At 42.5% G+C, this 20,781-nt stretch overlaps 1 protein-coding gene across 1 annotated transcript; it reads right to left on the minus strand.

The window, feature by feature from the left end:
- Positions 1–5,836: 5,836 nt before the first annotated feature.
- Positions 5,837–15,589, minus strand: GTF2H3 (general transcription factor IIH subunit 3). Its single transcript, XM_084254125.1, has 11 exons — positions 15,498–15,589; positions 14,069–14,232; positions 12,764–12,826; positions 11,867–11,896; positions 11,701–11,729; positions 10,647–10,721; positions 9,596–9,649; positions 7,666–7,734; positions 6,240–6,375; positions 6,074–6,110; positions 5,837–5,993 (listed from the first exon to the last, which is right to left on the minus strand). Exons 1-11 carry the CDS (start codon positions 15,572–15,574, stop codon positions 5,924–5,926), a joined length of 804 nt encoding a protein of 267 aa, XP_084110251.1. The 5' UTR covers positions 15,575–15,589; the 3' UTR covers positions 5,837–5,923.
- Between the last annotated feature and the right edge of the window lie 5,192 nt (positions 15,590–20,781).

Below are 20,781 nucleotides of genomic sequence, written 5' to 3' on the forward strand. Positions count from 1 at the left end.
TGATCCTCTGCAGAATCAGTTTGTTAATACAGCAACTGGTTCTAAATATTTGAGTCTTTGAATGAACCAGACATTCTTTGGTAAGAAAGTAACCATGTTCATTGAAGAAAACTGGAATGTTGGATTATTTTTAATCTTTGGGTCAAAAATGCTTTTACCTTTAGGTAAAACATAAAACAATTCAAGCAAACAGAAACGGTCATTGGCTATTGTAAGCGTGCTATAAACCATTTTCACTGAGTGCAAGAGTGAGTCTAGAAAAGACCTTTACATTCCTTCTATGCTGCTGTGCATTTGAAACAGACACCCTGACATAGTTACACATACTGGCAAATATGTCAAACAAAAACATTTCCTCTTAGGTCCACTGAAGACACTCTTTCCCCCTCCATTCCCCATGTACCCCGTTTCTTTCCCTCCCTCCCCCGTCTTAACCTCAGAGCCTCCAGATGATTTTTTACATATTGTTTGCACAATATAGGATTTCTCCCCTCAGGCGTGGGCACCATAGTTCTCCTGCCACCAAAGCACCCAGGGTCCATCAACAGATTCCCTTGTGCTCCCCCCACTCCACCCCATCTTCACCCCTACTCCTCCTTCCCTCTCCCCAGGGTATCTATTTATGTCCACTAGTTTTTGGAAGTGTTTTTGAACAGTGTTTTACATTATTGTCTGCTATATCCAGTATTTAGCATTGTGACTGCTGCACATAGTTCTCTCAAACGCCCTCCAATTCTATTGAAAATGGCTGCATTTCACCCTATGGCTGTAGAAGACTCCATGGTGTATGTATGCACCACATCTTTGTGATCCAATGTCCGATGGACATTTAAGTTACTCCCATGTTGTAACTACTGTAAATAATGCTATGAATATTGTGGAGCACACGGGATTTTTTAATTTCATATCCTGCAAATTTGTGCCCAAGAGTGGGATTGCCAGATATATTGATATTTCCATTTTCAATTTTTAGGGTAAATACAGATTTCTTTCCTCAATAGCTGCAGTATTCATATTCTCAGTAATAGTGTGATAGGGTTGCTCTTTCTCCAAATGCTCTCCAACACTTGTTGGGGGTGTTAATATGCGCCATTCTCACGGGTGTGAGATGGTAGCTCATTGTAGTTGTAATCTGCATCTCTCATATTAGAAGTGATGCTAAGACATTTTTCATGTCTTTTGGCCTTCAGGGTATCCTTTTTGGTGAACTGTCTAGTAATATCTATTGCCCATTTAGTCATTGGGTTTATTATTATTGAATCATATGAACTTTTGGGAATCTTGAACATTAATTCCTTATCAGTTTTATATATTGTGTGAATATTTTCTCTCATTCAGTAGGGCATCTATTTAGTCATCTTGTATTTTCTTTCACTGAATAGAAACTTCTTAACTTGAGATAACCCCAACTGTTTATTGTGTTTAAACTTCCTTGGAAATTAAAGGAAAATATCTTGTTGATCTCATGGAACATATCACCAGTGCTTTCTTCTATGATTTTATTGTTGTAGGCCTTATATGTAAACCTTTGATCCATTTGGAGTTTCTGAATATGGTGTTAGCGAGTAATCCAACATCATTCCTTTGTGTGTGGCTTTCCAATTTTCCCAGAACCATTTACTGGAGTCTATCTTTCCCCCATTTTACAGTCAAGATGCTTTATCAAAGGTTAGGTGCTGGCATGTACACGGATTAATTTTTGAGCTTTTGGTTCTGTTCTATTGGTCCGTGCATTTACTTTTGGCACATACCCTATCATTTTTAATATTGTTTTTTTTAAAGATTTATTTATTTATGCATACAAGAGCTGGGGTACAGGCCAGAGATGCGGGGGATGAGAGGATCCACCAGAGACAGAGTGGGGAAGAGAACAGGCTGACTGACCAAAATACACTGCTGAGGGGAGCAGTGGGCGAGACAGGAGAGGTCTGCTGCACCATGTGGGTTTCTCCCCGGCCGGCCGGGGATTGAACTCGGGCCACAGAGGCTGCGGATTGCTTTGTAGTGCAGGGCTTAACTCCTTGCGCCACCAGGGAGGCCCTTTAATACTGCTGCTTTACAGTAAAGTTTGAAGTCAGGTAATGCAACATCTCTAGTTCTCCTTTTCATTTGGGGTTGCATTTGCAATTCAAGGCCTGTTGTGGTTCCACATAAATGTCAATACCTTTTGTTTCATTTTGTTTTGTTTCATTTCTTTGAAGAATAATGCTGGTGTTTTGATGGTGATTGCACTAACCTTGTAAATCATTTTAAGCAGGATAGTGTTTTGGATTATATTGATTCTCCCCATCCATGAACATGGGATAACCTTCTGCAGCCTGATGTCCTAAGTCCTCTAGTAACACCCTATAGTCCTCATTTGATAGGTCTTTTCCTTTGTTAGGTTGATTCTAAGGTATTTCTTTTTGAAGCAATTCTAAATGGAGTTCTTTTGTCTTCTTCACTGTTTTAAATATAAAAAGGCTACAGACTTTTGTATGTTGATTGTGTAACCTGCCACCTTGCAAGTCATCTTTTCTAGTAACATTCTAATGGAGTCTTCAGGATCTTCATCTGCAAATAATGACAGTTTCACTTCTCTTCCTACTTGGATTCCCTTTACTTTCTGCATCTGCTGGCTGCAGCCAAAACCTCTAATACTAAGTTACACAGAAGTGGTCACAAATGGGCATTGTGGTCTCGCGCTGGATATTTTGGGGAGAGCTTTCTGTTTTTCATCATTATATTGGTGGTTGGTTCATGATATAGGGCCTTTATTACACTGAGGTAGGTTCCTTCTCTACCCATCTTATTTAGCATTTTTATCACAAATGGGTGCTAAATCTTATCAAATACTTTCTCTGCTTCTATGGAAAAAAGTATCTTTACTTACAAAAGTAAAGATACTTTTTTCCATAGGTTGATATGATGTATTACATTAATTAAACTATCCTTGCATCTCTGAGATGAATTCTATTTGATCATGGTGTATAATCCTTGGGGTATACTGTTGAATTCAGTTTGCTAGTATTTTGTTGAAAATGTCCGCATTAATGTTCATCTGGAATATTGGTCTATAATTTTCTTGTGTTGTCTGTCCAGCTTTGCTATTAAGGTAATATTGGCATCATAAAACATTAGAAAGCATTCCTCCTTAATTTTTTTAAAAGATTTATTTATACAAGCACTGGGGTACAAGCCAGAGGTGCAGGAGGATGAGAAAATTCACCAGACAGAGCAGGGAGCAGAACAGGTAGAAGGACCAAAATACACTGCTGAGGGGAGTAGCGGGCGAGACAGGAGAGGTCTGCCTCGCCATGTGGGACCCTGGCCGGTGGCCGGGGATTGAACCCCGCTCAACCCGCTGTGCCACCAGGGAGGCCCCATTCCTCCTTATATTTTAAAAACAATTTGAGCGAGATGGGCATTAGTTTATCTTAAAGACTTGGCCCTTGGCTTTTATTTCTTGTAAGATTTTTTATTACTGTTCCAATTTCCATGCCTGTGACTGGTCTGTTCATGTGTTTCTTCCAAGGTAGTCGTCACAGATTATGTTGATCTAGAATTTTATTCATTTCTTCAAGGTTACTGGATATATTGGTCTAGTTGTTCATAGTACTCTCTTATGATTTTTTGTATTCCTGTGCTCTCTGTAATAATTTCTCTTTAATTTGTGATTCAGTTTATGTTTTCTTTTTATTTTTTGTTAGCCTAGTTAGAGGTTATCTAACTTTGTTTATGTTCTCAAAAAACCTAGCTTTTAGTTTCATTGATGTTTTGTATAGTCTTATTTTCTCTCCACTCTTATTATTTCCTACCTTCTAACTTTGGGTCTTATTTGTTCCTCCTTTAGATTGTTTATTTTTTAATTTTTTAAAAAATTTATTTATTTATTTACTTATTTATTTATACAAGAACTGGGGTACAGGCCAGATACATGGGAGGGTGAGAGAATTCACCAGAGCCAGAGCGGGGAACAGAACAGGCAGACTGATGAAATATACTGCTGAGGGGAGCAGCAGGCGGCAGGAAAGGTCTGTGCGCCATGTGGGACCCTGGCCGGTGGCCAGGGATTGAACCGGCGCTGCAAAGGCTGCAGGCAGCTTCACAGCCCAGCGCTCAACCATTGCGCCACCAGGGGAGGCCCTCCCTTGCTTTTTTCTTATAGTTCATTTCTAACTTTTATGAGTAAGAAAATAATTCAAGTAAATATAAGCAATAAAAATTTATATAAAATAACTACAAATACAATAAAACTTAAACAGAACTCATTCAGTACATGAAACAATTCAAATGAAAAAGTAACGAAACCGTATCAGCTTGTTTGAAATTATCTGTTTTTTAGATATATGATCCTGTATTTCCTACACATAAAATACTGACTTCCATTATACTTAATTAGGCAGTGAATATTAAACATTATTTTTAAAAGAAAAACAGGTTTTTAAAATCAAGGATTAACTTTCAAGTGAACTTAACAAAAACCTTTGTGAACTTAACAAAACTGTAAATCCAGAAGACAAAAATCTACCTATAATTATCTAACCAAACACCAGATTACTTGACTGAAATTGTTTCTGAGATGGCATAAAGAGAAAATTCAAAACTTAATTCATATACAAGATTTTGTACACAAATGGAATTTTTTTCAAGATACTTTTAAAAATAACAAAAAAATTATATTCGAAATCAAACCAACCACCATCCTGAAAACCTCCCTCCATTATGCTGAAACTTAAAAGCACGTTTAATAATTTCAAGATTACATAGAAAAAAATTTTTATTGTTGAAATTGTGAACAACTTTTCATGTGAACTTACAGAAGCTTGCCGTATCAAGTCCAAAGCTTCTTGGTGTCCAATATGCTTTTTTTCTTCTCATCAAAAAAGAAAGAATGCTAGGATCCACCAAAACTGATCCAGTAATAAACAACAGAAATCTGTCCAGAGAATTAAGGCTATGGGACGGGGGGGGGGGGGGGGGGGGGGGGGGGGGGAGCCAAGCCAGGATGTGGGGGAGGATTGGTGCCTGGTGGTGGGTGTGGCGTGGGACATGTATGAGGGTGTATGAGCCTGTACCCCCGGATCAAATATGATACCGTAAACCATTGTTATATCAATTTAAAAAAAAAAAAAAAAAAAGGAAAACTCTGGGATGACACTTAATTCTAACAACTCCATTCTCTCCTGGAAAGTCCCCCTTAGAACTCAGACATTAGCTTTCACAAACAAGCTCTCCCCAGGACTGTTTTTGAAGAAAAAAATCACAACCAGACTAGTCCACTCACTCTCCTTATTTAAAATCAGATTTTGTGATTCTTTAGTGACAAACTATTATTATTATTTGGATAAGTAATGATGGCAGAACAAACTATTATTATAGTGACAAACTATTATTATTATTTGGATAAGTAATGATGGCAGAAAAAGAATAAGTATCTGCTAATAGCGGAAGCCAGATCTCAGTTTAATCAATAAGGATTTTTATTTATATGTTTATTGTTGAAGTTAACTGTTAATTCAAGTAAGATGTTCTATCTTGATTAATATTATCAATTCACAAACAGTCACTTTTCCCAGATTTCACATGTTGTCTGCTTCACAGTAAGAACGTAGACTTGGGTCACTGGTTCTAAAGTCTACAGTCAGTCAGGACAGACTGATTTTGACAAAAGATTGCCCCATTACAAGAAAGTCTCAAGTTTGTGCTTTCTTCCCACCTGGATAAAAACCAGTCAGAAAGGATTTAAGGTACATATGCATAGAATTACTCCCTCAAGTAAATCAGGGCCCCCAAGCACAGGATGAGGATAGTATTTTAGAAATAGCTCCTGTGAGGAACTTCTCTACAAATCAGCTCACACACCTGTATTTTTTCCAAAGCCTTCCGAACAAAGATGGCACCATCACACCTCTCTTAGTGCTGAGAGAGAAAACCACCCTAATCACGTAGATGCTTTCAGTTTCTTTTTCTTGGCCTTCAGTATGGGAGGCAGAGAAATCTTAAAGGCTGTCCTGAAATGACACAGAAAACACTCCTCAAAGCTCTGTTCTCAGGTGGGGGGCGGTCAGCACCCTAATTCAAAGATACTCACTCGCACGTAGTGCAGATAGGGCTGAAACTGCAGAAAACTGTAAATGAAAAAAAAAAAAAGAAACAAACAGGATGGTTTCAAAACCCCACATTTGAAATACATTCTGTCTACCCCAATAGAGAAAAGAAGGAAAAAACCTCAAGCCCGACTCAGGACATGGACTTACTTGATAAGCACACAGAGCAAACGTAGCCAATCTCAATGAGGTTGCGATGGCAGAAGCAGGCCGCCCGGTAGTCAACATGAATTGGGGGAGGAAGGATTAATTGAGATCTCTGATCTTGATCAGGAAGGAAAACCCACTGTTTAAAAAAAAAAAAAGGCACTTTATTTTTTTTTATTTTATTTTTTGCATAGAACTGGGGTGTGGGCCAGAGATACTAGGGGTGGGGGTCAGTAAGAGGATTCACCAGAGACAGAGTGGGGAGCAGAACAGGCAGACTGAGTGAAATACACTGCTGAGGGGAGCAGCGGGGAGAGAGAAGTCTGCTGTGCCATGTGGGTCAGCTCCCTGGCTGGGGATCAGAGGGTGCAGAGGTGACAGCGCTGAGACTCAGCCCCTAGGCCACCAGGGAGGTCCAAGGCACTTTTATTTAAAACATGGGGGAAGGGCCTCCCCTGGTGGCGCAGCGGTTGAGCGCTGGGTTGCGAAGCTGCCCGCAGCCTCTGCCACGCCAGTTCAATCCCTGGCTACCAGGCAAGGGTCCCACATGGCGCGCAGACCTCTCCTGCCGCCCACTGCTCCCCTCAGCAGTATACTTCGTAGGTCTGCCTGTTCTGTTCCCTGCTCTGACTCTGGTGAGTTCTCTCACCCTCCCGCACTTCTGACTGTATCCAGTGTTTGTATAAATAAATAAATAAATCTTAAAAAAATAAATAAAATAAAACATGGGGGAAAATAGGGCCTCCCTGGTGGCAAAGGGGTTTAAGTCAGCACTATCAAGCTATCACCAGCCACTGCAGCATGAGTTGGGTCCCGGTAGCCAGGGAGCTGACCCACATGGCGCAGCAGACCTCTCCGGTCTCCCCACTGCACCCCTCAGCAGTCTATTTCAGTAGATCCACCTGTTCTGCTCCCCATTCTGTCTCTGGTGAAACCTCTCATCCCCCTGCACCTCTGGCCTATACCCCGTTTTTGTATGCATAAATAATTAAAAAACAAATAAATAAAACAAAACATGGGGGAAAATAGCCAGAAGTCAGGACACAGATATCAGGTATCAGTTAATCAACACTGGAGAACAGGGACATTAGGGTTTTGCTTTGAAAGGTGCCCTGTTTTATTCATTCAACAATTATTGAGCGCCCCCACAGAGAGGTTTGTAAACCTTCATAAAACAAGCTTCACACAGTCCTCAGGCTGCAAAGGCAGCAGAGCTCTGCCCTTCTTACCTTTGAACCCTCTCAGTCACCCAGTCATTCCTTTTCTCTTTTAAAAGATTTATTTTTATTTATTTATGCATACAAGAACTGGAGTGCCAGCCACTCCTTTTTTCTTATTACTAGCATCAGCCATCTTGTCCTCATTTGTCCCCGAGGAAACAGGGGTCTCCCTGCCCAAGGTGATAGGGTCACTGTTGCCGTCTCCTTACCAGTAAATACTGCAGAAGGGAGGGCATCTGAGGCACCTTCAAGTACAGTCCCCCTGTGATGTCACAAGCCTGCAAGACACAAAGGGCTCTCTGCCATAGCAGCTCTTACTCGGTCTTTGCAGAGGGAGGTAATTCCCGCCTGCGATTCATCAGGTTTCCAGAGGATGTGACCAGAGAATGAAAGGACTCTTTTCCCAGAATGTATGAGACCGGAAACTTCCAGGTACCTCTGGAGATGCTCAAATACCTTGTGCCCCTCCTTGGTCCATGCCCTTTCGCCATAAGAAGACTGTAGTGTAAGAAAGTCTACACCGTTATTCCCATTTTCTTGCTGCTAATACGTTTTTAATCTTACCAAGTCTACTCATTTTCCTTACGTTTAAATAAAAGCTCTGGGGTATAACTCACAAGCCTTAAAATTCACCCCATTAAAGTGAACAATTCCCTGGTTTTGATTATATTCAGAGTCATGCAACTGTTACAGTATGTAGTTCCAGAACATTCTCACCTCCCCCAAAAGGAAACCAGTACCTACTAGTCAGCTACTCTCTCTCCTTCCCTCCCCCAGTCCCTGGAACCGCTAAACAGCTCTGTCTCTGCAGACTTGCCTGTTCTGGACATTTCCTAGACATGGAGCCAAATGACATGAGTCCTTTGGACTGCCTTGAATATCTTCAAGGCTCGCCCATGTTGCGGCTTGCGTCAGCACTTTGTTCCTTTATGACCAAATACACTCCACAGTATGGCTGGGCCGCAATTTATTTATCCACTTGCTGCTGCACATCTGGATCGTTCCACCCTTGGCTATCATGGCTAGCATAGCCATGAGTATTCCTGGACCATCTTCTGTGTGAACATTTTCACGCCCTTGGGCGTGTATCTAGGAAGGGACCTGCTGAGCTACATGGTAATTCTGTTTAACTCTCTGAAGCAGTTTCAGGCTTCCTACATTCCAAAAGAACACTATGTACCTACCATTAAGCCTAAGAAATAAGACAACCCCAGATTCTCAGAAGCCACTCCCTACTCCTCATTCCCAGCAGTCACCTGCACCCAAGGTCTTCTATAGTTTTAGGCTTTTTTTTGGGGGGGGGGGAGGCGGAGATTCTTGGTTGCCTCTGAGAAAGAATTCAGCAGGCATTCCCACTCATCAGCACAGGGAAGTTTACTGAGGAAGGGAAAAAAGGAAAGAGGCACCCACACAGACAGTCTTAAAAGACAAGAACTGCCAGTTTTCGCTTATAAATGACCTTTCAGGAAACCTGTTTCTCATGGGCAAGAAACATTTATCAATAGTTTGGTAATTTCTTCAGTCTTATTTTCATTTTATTTCTCCTCTGGATTAAAAGGTGAGCCCTGACAGTACTGTCCACAGCAGAAGGATGGAAGTAACATTCGTAGTTTAAAACTTTCAAGTCGCATAACAAAGGAAAGAGATAAAAGTAATTTTAATAACATTTTATTTAACTCAGTATGTCCAAAGCATTATTATTTTAACATGTAACCAATATAAAAATCATTAATGAGATTTTTTTACATGCTGTTTTTCACACAAAGTCTTTGAAAGCCAGCACATCTCAAGGCAAACGAGACTCATTTCAAAAAGTCAGCAGCGGTGCCATTTATGTGTTAACACTGGTACTTTTGGATGAAGGGATTTGAAGAGCTTTTTCTTTTACCTTCTAAAAAGACACCTGTTTATGTTGCTGGAATTCATTTAATGTATGACTCGCTTTTACAAAGTCAATAAAATCATTATGTAAAATATAAATAAAAATTTTAAAGAGACCAGCTTGCTGAGGGTGCTGCCATCTACAGCTTCAGAGACTCATCCCTGAAAACGTGAGAAGCCTGGAGAAAGCATCTCACAACAGGGCCCAGACACACCTCATTTGCCCCACACTGACACCAAACCTCGTTTAAGACATACCTGCTGGAGGAGTCCTGAGTCAGAGTCTAAAACACAGGCATCAATCAAAATATTCTGAAATAAACATTTTGAAATTATAGGTTAATAACCATTAACTGAGTACCTACTAGGTGCCAGACTCTAGTCTTTAAATGGCCCACTTAATATGCATAATAACTCTGCCAGGCAGGTCTGACTTGCCTGCTGCAGCTGAAGCAGTGACTCCCGGCTGGGCTAGAGTGGGAGAGGGGCAGAGCCGCCATCCCCTGAAGTGGTGTGCCATCACCCCAAAGTCCAGGGTCTTTTCACTACATTCTGTGCCACTCCAAAACAGAGAATATTGTGCCTGCTTATAGCTGCATGTTATGTCAAAACTTAAATTTTAAGAAAGCCTTTTTTTTCAACAGATCAAAGCAAAGGTATTAGCAATAATTCATGTGACCATTTCAGCTATTTGCAAAGTAAAAACAGCAAGTCTTTAACCTCACTGAAGTGAAGAGAGAAAATGAGGCAAGCATGCTGTAAACCGTACAATCAGGGGTTCTGAGGATGAGTCAACAGGGTTACGTGCACACCATCAGACTATATGCAAAACTGGGTCTGAGTGCATGTTTTTTTAAAAAGATTTATTTATTTATGCATACAAGAGGTGGGGTAGAGGATCCACCAGAGACAGTGTGGGGAATAGAACAGGCAGACTGACCGAAATACACTGCTGAGGGGAGCAGCAGGGAGACAGGAGGGGTCTGCTGCGCTATGTGGATTTCTCCCTGGCTGCCTGGGGATCAAACTCATGCTGCAGAGGCTGCGGATTGCTTTACAGTGTGGTGCTTAACCCCTCGAGCCACCAGGGAGACCCTGAGTGCATGTTTTTTTGGAACCCTTCAGAGTTTCCAGGGGTCCAGGACCCAAAATAGATAAATGACTACTGCAAACTATGGAATCCAGATTCCTAACCCAGTAATAAAGGCTATGCAGTCATGAAACCCTTCTAAGCAGGTCGTTCAAAAAAATGAAACTTATTCCTTCATTACAAAACAAATATCCTTTAGAAAGAAGACACTCACTTTACCTGTTTCTGTGCTGCAAAGATGACATTCATGAAGTTCATATACTGCAGTGCGCTGTCCTCTGCTGCCTTAATCACCTAAGATCACAGCTGCGTTAGAACATTCCAGGAACAACCTCGCGCCCCGCTCCCGCACCATCACGAGTCACTGCAACTATGAGCGACATCACCTCCTCTGAGTTGTCTTCCTATTTAGCATTATTAACAATATCTAAGTTTTATTTTTTTATTTTTAAAGATTTACTTATTTATTCATACAAACACTGGGTACAGTCAGAAGCGCGGGAGGCTGAGAGAATTCAACAGAGCCAGAGTGGGAAGCAGAGCAGGCAGAAGGATCGAAGTACACTGCTGAGGGGAGCAGCGGGCGGCAGGAGAGGTCCGCGCGCGCGCCATGCGGGACCGTCCTCCGGTGGCCGGGGAGCAGCCGGGGATCGAACTGGCGCCGCGGAGGCTGCGGGCAGCCTCACAACCCAGCGCTCTACCGCTGCACCACCGGGGAGGCCCAACAATATCTAAGTTTTAAATGACTCAAAGATTCCCCTCAATCATACTACTCAAGAGACAATCTGTGTTAATAGGTTGATGCACCCCCTTTTAGAGAGCACCTATGTGTGTACACACGCACACAGTTTTGCAATCTGCTTTTTCTGTCTGAAATACACGGGCAGAAAACTTGTCACGTCAAGGAATTTGGATGTGTTATCATTGTTCGTGCTGACATCACAGATTTCCACTATTTAAGTAATTTTGTCCAGAGGACATTTAAGCAGTTTCCAGCCCTAAACAAGGCTCTGATGAACACCCTCATGGACCCTTTGGGCAGCTCGTAGCTCCACTGAGAAATGCTAGGCTTTTCATTTGTGCTGAGCAAGAAGCAAACAATGAAATTCCTCTATTTGACATTTATTTTTTGATCAGTTTTACATATTGCTTGCTAAATCAAATCTGGGAATTTAATATTTATTGCTTCTATTGTAAATTAGTCTTATTACTCATTATGTTTTCTAATTGGGTGTAGCTGATAAACAATGTATTGATTTTTCAAAAATCTTACCAATATTCTTGACTTCATTTCCTGATTATCTATAGAGATTAAAAAAAAAACCCACTGTAACTGAATCTTATTAACATACTGTAAAGTTTTCTAATTTTTAAACAGTTCACTAAATTTACAGTAGCAAATATGGATTACATTTCTCATAGAAAATGCAGGCTCCTACCTTTAACCTCCTTGTTCATTCTATGAATGTCTTGTTTTCCTAGCATTAAGGAAAAAATTTTTACTTAATTTCATAAATATTCATAGTAAACAGAAAAAAACAAACCTCAAATGCTAGTTAAATAAACCCAGCATCCACTTAGCTAAGGGAAAAAAAGGAAATATTCCATTTATCACAATACACAAAATGAGTTATTGGAGGTTCTGTGATTACTAAGGTAGCAACTAACCAGGCCTATAATGTAACCTGACTAAAATAAGCTCTCTGTCCCAGAAAATTAAACTGCCAAGATATGGGTGTCCTGGGACTACCCGCCACATCCTAATTTTGAGAACTAGGGCCACAGGGAAATCAACAACCACGTCCAAGAAGAGAACCAACAGGAAAGCCTCACGCAGGCACCCCCAAAGTCCAAGACAAAGAAATTAAACTATGTTAGAAAGGAGACCCTCTGAGAAACGAGACGCCCGAGATGCCCGGCCATGCTGAGTAAGGAAGCCCTTTGTGGGCCGAGCCTTCACTCGTTTATCAGCCCAGGGTCAGTGAACACCTGCCCCACCCCAAAGGAAACAAAAATTAAAGAAGCGAAAGCTCCTCCTCCCTTCTTGCCCTTCCCCCTCATCAAAATGAGAAACAAGGAAGTAAGCCAAAGCAGCACCTGCTGTGAGCAGAACAAGGTGGACAAACTTAAGAGTTTTCTTATAGTTTCTGATTCACGTTGTTCTAGCTTATCTGAAAAACATTTCAAAGCCAGATAAACTGTCTTTTGATAATTCTCACTTTAGGAGACTCACGCCGTCCCTGAATATGGGTACCCAGAGTTCTAAGAAACCTCAAAAAGTCAAAGCATGTTGGTCACAGAAGCCACTGCGTGAACGGCCGCGACAGCAAGGATACAGCAGAGCGCTTTGGCGAGGGACCCCGCCAGCAGGGTTTCTGTGTGCTGGCCCTTTATGTCACCTGCAAGTGAGAAAACACAAGGCAAGGGAGCATTAGGTACTTGGTTTTTCTTTTTTAAACATTTGATTTATTTATTTATACATACAAGACCTGGGGTATTCAGGCCAGAAATGCAGGGGGTGAGAGGATTCACCAGAGACAGAGTGAGGAGCAGAACAGGCAGATCTACTGAAATACACTGCTGAGGGGACCAGCAGGGAGTCAGGAAAGTGCTGCGCCACATGGGTCAGCTCCCTGGCTGGGGATCGAACTCATGCTGCAGTGGCTGCAACATGCTTCACAGTGCTGAGACTGAACCCCTTGCGCCACCAGGCAGGCACAACTTTCTTGAACTAAAATCATTTTTGACCAAAGCCACCTCCTCCGTGAATAAAATTCAGACCATATTTTCAAACTGGGTTTAAAAATACTGCAATTTTTTCTCAGTAATGTTTAAATGAGCTATTTTTAATCATTTTCTCAATTTAAAACTTCCTGGTGATCAGAGGCTTAGCAGGGAGGGACGAAAAACCTCCTGGTGATCAGAGGCTTAGCAAGGAGGGACGAGGAGCTGCTGTCCAATGGGCACCAAGTTTGTCTCGGGTGATAAAAAGTTCTGGAAATGGACTGCAGTGATGCTTGTACAAAATAGGAATACAGCTAATGCAGCTGCAATGTACACTTCAGAATGGTTACAATGCTAAGTGCTGTCTTATGTGTCTATTTCACCACAATAGAAAATAAATAGTAAAAAAATACTGGTGTTATCTGGAAAAGTTCAAAGAAGGAACGGGCTTTCGGGGTTACTTTCTGATGCTAAACTAACAGGATTTCATAGCTGAGTAGATGCTGGGTGTGCTAACACAGGAGTCAAACATGAAAACCCTGAATGTAGTGGGAGGTGACAGAAATCAGGGACAGAAACGGAGCTCCTTTGTGTCTCCTGTCTGCCAGACCGGGTGCAGCCCTCACTCCCAGATCACTGCATAAAGCCAATAAAACCTTAAAAATTAACTCAGCTGAGTTTTAACAGTTCAAAAAAGAGGAAAACCAGATCAAAAGGATAGTGTTAGAAGCCAAAGAGTGTACTTCAAGAGGTAGAGGCGCCGGTGACAGTGTCGAACACTGGAGATAAGCAGACAATGCGCGATGAAAATAATGCTAGAGAAGAAAAGAGCTTGCAAGCAGACAGTATCCCGAACCCCAAACACCTCCACATTCAACATCTGCCGGGTCACAATGATGGGGAAAAAACACCATTACCCTTGGTCATTAGATCTTTAATTTCTTCAGCAATAATTTCATTTGCTGCTGTTAACAGCTCATATTTCCCATCTTTACTCCCTGAGGGGTTAAATTCAGAAGGGTTGCTAGGGTCTCCGAAGAAGTCTCCGAGCCTGCCATTCTTCCCAGGATACAAGAACCGACTGAAACAGAAAAAGCAAGTTACAAAGGACTCCTACCCTTGCTGAACAGCAACAAGTATTCAGCAGAGGAAGTAAACAAAACCACACCAATTCTGGACTCACAAAGACTCTATACACATTTCATTTAAAAAAAACAAACAAACAAAACCTACAGGCCTTCCCGGTGGTGCAATGGGTTGAGTGCAGTGCTGTGAAGCTGTCCACAGCCTCTGCAGCGCAGGTTCGATTCCCAGCCAGCCAGGGAAAAATCCATATGGCATGGCAGACCTCTCCTGTCTTGCCCGCTGCTCCCCTCAGCAGTGTATTTCAGCCTGTCTGCCTGTTCTGCTCCCTGCTCTGTCTCTGGTGAATCCTCTCACCCTCCCGCACATCTGGCCTGTACCTCGAGTCTTGTATAAATAAATAAATCTTAAAAAAAAAAACAAAACTGTTGACCTAGAGAAGGAGTAACCTTGTTTTAAAAAATAAATAAATAAAAATAAATAAACAAACCTATAAAAGAGAGCAAATTGGCGAACACGATTCTACTACCACAAGCTTGCATGAATACACTGTTTTCTGAAAAACGAGAAGAAATAAGCAGGGTGCTTGTCATTGTCTCTAGAAATGCTAGTTCCTCTTTTTCCTTCCCAGATGACAGTCAGAAGAGATCCATACCGAATTCTAACTCAGCACTAGTTTATTATTTGAGGTCTGTGGAATGAGGGGAGATGGGAACTGCCTGTGCACTCTGATAAGCCTCTCTTTCAACTGCATCTGCCTAAGCTGCCTGTACCCGTGAAGTGTCCCTGCTAGGTTTTCAATATTCATACAACCAAAATCTTTTTTTAAAGATTTATTTATTTATACAAGCACTGGGGTACAGGCCAGAGGCATCGGAGGGTGAGAGAATTCACCAGAGACAAAGCGGGGAGCAAAACAGGCAGACAGACTGAAATAGACTGCTGAGGGGTATACAGGCCAGAGATGGGCTAGAGTGTCTCACAGCGGGTGAGACAGGAGAGGTCTGCCACACCATACAGGAATTTCCCTGGCCGGCCAGGAATCGAACCAGTGCTACAGAGGCCACAGACAGCTTCACAGTGCTGCGCTCAACCCGCTGCACCACCAGAGAGGCCCCCGTGCTGATTCTAGATGCTATTTTGTTCACTGGTACAGGAAGACATTTTTGTGCAACACAGAGCATGAACGGTGCGTGCGAACTGGCACAAAACATCAGAGGTTAAGCACTCAGTAGGTTGTCACACCAGCCACAACAGTCCTACCTTTCTTGGATGTGACTCGCTATCACGGCAAGCTTGTTGGAACGATTCATGAATAAATGAGAATTTCCCAGCACCATCACAGCATCTATGCATTTGGATAAGGTAAACTGTTGAAATACAGACAACATTAGAAAAGGTTAGTTAGGCACCCACGTAATTAGGTCAGGGCTTGAAAGGCCCCAAGTATTCTGTGCATAGCATTCAGGGGATGGCCTACAGGTGTCTAGCACTGTAAAGCTCCAGTAAACAGGGACGTGTGTGAAGGGTGGAAGGACAGACACCAGATCAACAGAACAGACAGGGCCCTGAAGAACACCCACACACAAAAGCCTAGATGACTTCTGACAAAACTGTGAAGGCAAATCAGTGGTGAAAGGGTAATCTTTTCAGAAATGGTGCCGGGACAATTAGCTATCTATTTGGCAAAACAGCAAAGCTCAAACTAAACCTCACAGCCCATTATTACAATGAACTCAAAAATGGATTATAGAGTTAAATACAAACTTTCACAGAGAATACAGGCAAAAGTCTTCAAGACCTACCTACCATCTAGAATACATAATAAGTGTCAAAACTCAAGAGTTTGAAAAAAATCTATTGGCAACTGGGCGAACGACGTGAAAAGACATTTCACCAAAGAGGCTCTCCGGGTGGCAAATAAACTTAGGAGAAGTTCAACATCACCAGGCATTAAGAAAATGCAAATTCAGGGCCTCTCTGGTGGCGCAGGCGGTTGAGCACAGCACTGTGAAGCTGTCCACAGCCTCTGCAGTGCGGGTTCGATCCCGGCTGGCCCGTGAGCAGTTTCTTATAAAGCCATGCCTATAACTGCCTAGCACTTACCCCTGAGAAATTAAAACCTGAATACGAATTTTCAGAGCAGTTTTTTATTGTAATAGCAAAAAAGTGGAAACAACCCAAATGACCTTCAATCGGTCAATGACTGAACCAACTACTACACCATGCCAGACTACTACTCAGCCATAAAAAAGGACAAACTGGGGCCTCCCCTGGTGGCGTAGCAGTTGAATGCTGGGCTGCGAAGCTGCCCGCAGCCCCTGCAGCGCCGGTTCAATTCCTGGCCACCGGCGAGGGTCCCACATGGCGCGCAGACTTCTCCTGTCTCGCCTGCAGCTCCCCTCAGCAGTGTATTTTGGTACATCTGCCTGTTCTGCTCCCCGCTTTCTCTGGTGAATATTCTCACCCCCAGTGACTCTGGCCTCTACCCCACTTCTAAAAAAATAATTTTTTTTAATTTAAAAAGCAATAATGGGCCTCCCCGGTGGCGCAGCGGTTGAGCGCTGGGTTGCAAAGCTGCCTGCGGCCTCTTCAGCGCCGGTTCGATCCCCGGCTACTCCCCGGCCACCGGAGGAGGGTAACACATGGCGCGCACACCTCTCCTGCCGCCCGCTGCTCCCCTCAGCAGTGTACTTCAGTCCTTCTGCCTGCTCTGCTCCCTGCTCTGGCTCTGGTGAATTCTCTCACCCTCCCGCGCTTCTGACTGTACCCAGTGCTTGCATAAATAAATAAATAAATAAATCTTAAAAAAACAAAACAAAAAAAAAGCAATAAAAATAAACCTCTGCTTCTTTCAGAAATACTTTCTGTTCTCGGCTTTTGATGACATCAATTTTTCCTGGTTTTCTTCAAGTATGTATTACGTTCTGCCCTCTCCTCAGCTCCCAGCTGTGAATCCACATCATATCCTGAATCTGACCTTTGCGCATCATTCCCACATCTGTACCCCTAAGTTATCTCAGTAGCACGCACCTCAAAACAAAGGGTAACCTGACAGAGAATAAAACTGGTTTTTAAAAATCAGTATGAGCTCGGTTGAAACAGAGCTACCCAAAGGCCGCCTCGAGCAGTCTTACCTGAGATTCCTTTAATGCTTGCTTTCCCCACCAAATTGGGTTGGTATCAACGATGATAACTAGAAGGTTCAATTCATCTTCTGTAAATAGCAACACAAAAGAAAATAAAAAACATTAGCCTCATGAAAATGAATCTAAGCAAACAGTTTCAACATGTAAAAGATCTTAAGTTCCGCAATCCCCTAACAAGCCCTCTCCTGCTTCAGGTGCCAGCACATGTTTCATGGACTCGAGTGTGTAAAGGAGCAAGCGAGTGAGCGGAGGCGATTTCTGCCTATTCTGTCACTGTTCTATATTCTTAGCACACAGCATGCATGTGCTCAGTAATCATGAGGATGAATCCAAAGATAATGCATCTTGAATGGCCCTCAAAAACAGCGACACACGCTACATGCAAAAGAATGAAGCTTGACCACTACCTCACACCATACACAAAAATCAACTCAAAATGGATTAAAGAACTAGACATAAGACCTGAAACCATAAAATACATAGAAGGAAATATAGGCGAAACACTACGGGATTTGCACATCAAAGACATCTTTACAGACACATCACCCAAAGCAGTGATAGTGAAGACAAAGATAAACAGCTGGGACTACATCAAATTAAAGAGCTTCTGCACAGCAAAAGAGACAATAACAAAAACAAAGAGAAACCCCACCAACTGGGAGAACATTTTTGCACCCAACACTAATGATAAAGGACTGATCACAAAAATCTGCAAAGAGCTGATGAGACTCAGCAACAACAAAGAAAATAACCCAGTCAAAAAATGGGCAGAAGAGCTAAAAAGAAACTTCTCTGAAGAGGAAATGCAAATGGCCAACAGACATATGAAAAAATGTTCAACATCACTTGTAATCAGGGAAATGCAAATCAAAACTACCATGAGATACCATCTCACACTAGTGAGAATGGCACATATTAAAAAAACTAGCAACAACAAATGTTGGCGAGGGTGTGGAGAAAAAGGAACTCTTCTGCACTGTTGGTGGGAGTGCAAACTGGTCCAACCACTATGGAGAGCTGTGTGGAGATTTCTGGACCTACTAAACATAGAGCTTCCATAGGATCCAGCAATTCCACTCCTAGGTATTTACCCAAAGGACACAGAAACATCAATTCCAAAGAGCACCTGCACCCCTATGTTTATAGCAGCACTGTTTACAATAGCTAAGCTTTGGAAACAGCCCAAATGCCCAAAAATAGATGACTGGATCAAGAAGATGTGGTACATATACACCATGGAATATTACTCAGCATTCAAAAAAGATAAACACATGCAATTTGCAGCAACATGGATGGCGCTGGAAGGGATCATGCTCAGCGAAATAAGCCAAAAAGAAAAAGAAAAATACCGGATGGTCTCACTCATAGCAGGAATCTAGAAAACTTAAATAAGGGACCAGGAAAATGAATAACTATAAGAAAGTGAAAATCAAAATCAACAAAAACTATGAACCAGAGACACTTTTTGGGGGGTGGGGGGGCGGGAGGGGAAGGATTGGGGTCAGAATGGGGCGTTTGCAATTGTATGGGGGAATATAAAAATAAAATTTAATATTAAAAAAAAACAAAAACAGCGACACAGATTCAACAGTAGTGAGAATCACTAGTAGAATTTCAGGCATGGGCAGAGGTTTAAAGGGAGACACAGGAATCAATTTGGCCCAAATCCATCAGATCACCTGGCAGCAAGGCCAAATGTAATTAAGCACCAAATTTTATTTATTTTTTTAAAAGATGTATTTATTGGGCCTCCCCCGGTGGCGCAGTGGTTGAACGCTGGGCTGTGAAGCTGCCCGCAGCCGCTGCAGTGCCGGTTTGATCCCCGGCTACCGGCGAGGGTCCCACATGGCGTGACAGATCTTTCCTGCCATGCCCGCTGCTCCCCTCAGCAGTATATTTCGGTGCTCTGTCTGTTCTGTTCCCATCTCTGGCTCTGGTAAATTCTGTCACCCTCCCGCGCTTCTGACAGTACCCAGTGCTTGTATAAATAAATAAAATCTCTAAAAAAAAAAAAAGATTTATTTATTTATGCACACAGGAGCTGGGGTACAGGCCAGAGGTGTGGGGAGTGAGAGGATTCATCAGAGACAGAGTGGGGAGCAGAACAGGCAGATGAACAGAAATAGACAAGCACCAAATTTTAAAAGGGGAAAAAGCAACTGCAACGTAAAGAAGATTTTACTGTGAAAAGGAATTAGGATACTTTCCAAAGTGACAGATACAACTAAACATTAGTTCACTCAACAAGCATTTGTTGTTGTGTGAGGTGTTGAGGATTCTGGGTCGAGTCCTCAAGGAACCTACATTCTGAGGTGACAGATACTCAGACCTTATCAAAAACTCAGTGCATTTACTAGCAAAAAACAATCAGTTCCGTGTCTCCTAGTCTTGGAATAATCCCCACCCCATCTTTGATTTCTGCTGACATATCAAAGTCCTACCTACTCTCCAAAGCCTCAAACCAGTCTACCTTTTTCTTCCAAAAGCCCCTCCAGGTCTTCTAACAGGTCCCAACTCCACATCACACTGCTTGCTGACAATTATAAGACACATGTCCTCTCTTGTTTTCACATTTAATGATGGCCAAAATCAGAACAGTAACTTACAATTAAGATTGGCAGCCTTTTTTGTTAGGGGCATATCAAATAAAAGCACATTTCATAATTGATATGCTTAGTTTGGATGAAATGTAATACTGCTATTTTGCAAATGAAACCGGCTCTAAATCACATGGGACGCCAGAGGTGGGGTCTGGAGCTGCGCCCCACACCATAGCCAGAAGCAAAGTCAACATCCTGCTTTGAACACAGATCTGCGCGATCTATGTGGTGGCTCTTCCTTGCCCCTCTGTCTACTTCTGTCCACACATACCAGCCCTCTCCTATTGACACTAAGCACTCACTACCTCAGTTCAGTTAGTGGGGTTTCTGATCTGGCTTCCCAATCTAGCCCATGAGACTGTAGAGTCCTTAAGGGAAAATTGTTGCTAATCCTGAAATGACATAATACCTGTATATTACACAACAAAGTGTGCAACACAGGATTTAATAACTGTCTCCCACAAGCCTTTACTCCTTTTCCCATAAGTCCACATGCCTTTGGCCTTATTCTCCCTTAGGCCCCACACCATAATGCTCAGGGTCATCCATTCCTGTACCATCAAGAAGCGTGAGATAAAAAACAAAATGTTGCCTGTCAGGAGAGGGATGTTTCCTTACACTACAATGTTCCTGTGAATATCTTTCTTTGGGCCTCTACCTCATTTGAAAACAGGGGCCACGGGCCTTCCTGGTGGTGCAGGGGTTAGTCTTAGCGCTGTCAAGCTATCGCCTGCCACTGTGGCCTGAGTTTGATCCCTGGCCAGAGAGCTGACCCAGATGGCACAGCAGGCCTCTCCT

This window comes from Talpa europaea (genome assembly GCF_964194135.1).
Source record: "Talpa europaea genome assembly, chromosome: 14".
Taxonomy (NCBI): Eukaryota; Metazoa; Chordata; class Mammalia; order Eulipotyphla; family Talpidae; genus Talpa; species Talpa europaea.

Bases quoted from the DNA above. Each gene is read 5' to 3' on its own strand.
- GTF2H3 (XM_084254125.1), bottom strand. From the start codon at position 15,574: ATGGTGCTGGGAAATTCTCATTTATTCATGAATCGTTCCAACAAGCTT. The intron at 12,827-14,068 runs GTAATGGTGTTT...TCTCACTTGCAG, and splicing joins TAAAGATCTAATGACCAAGG to GTGACATAAAGGGCCAGCAC. The intron at 11,897-12,763 runs GTATCCTTGCTG...TAGGAAAACAAG, and splicing joins CCTCGCCAAAGCGCTCTGCT to ACATTCATAGAATGAACAAG.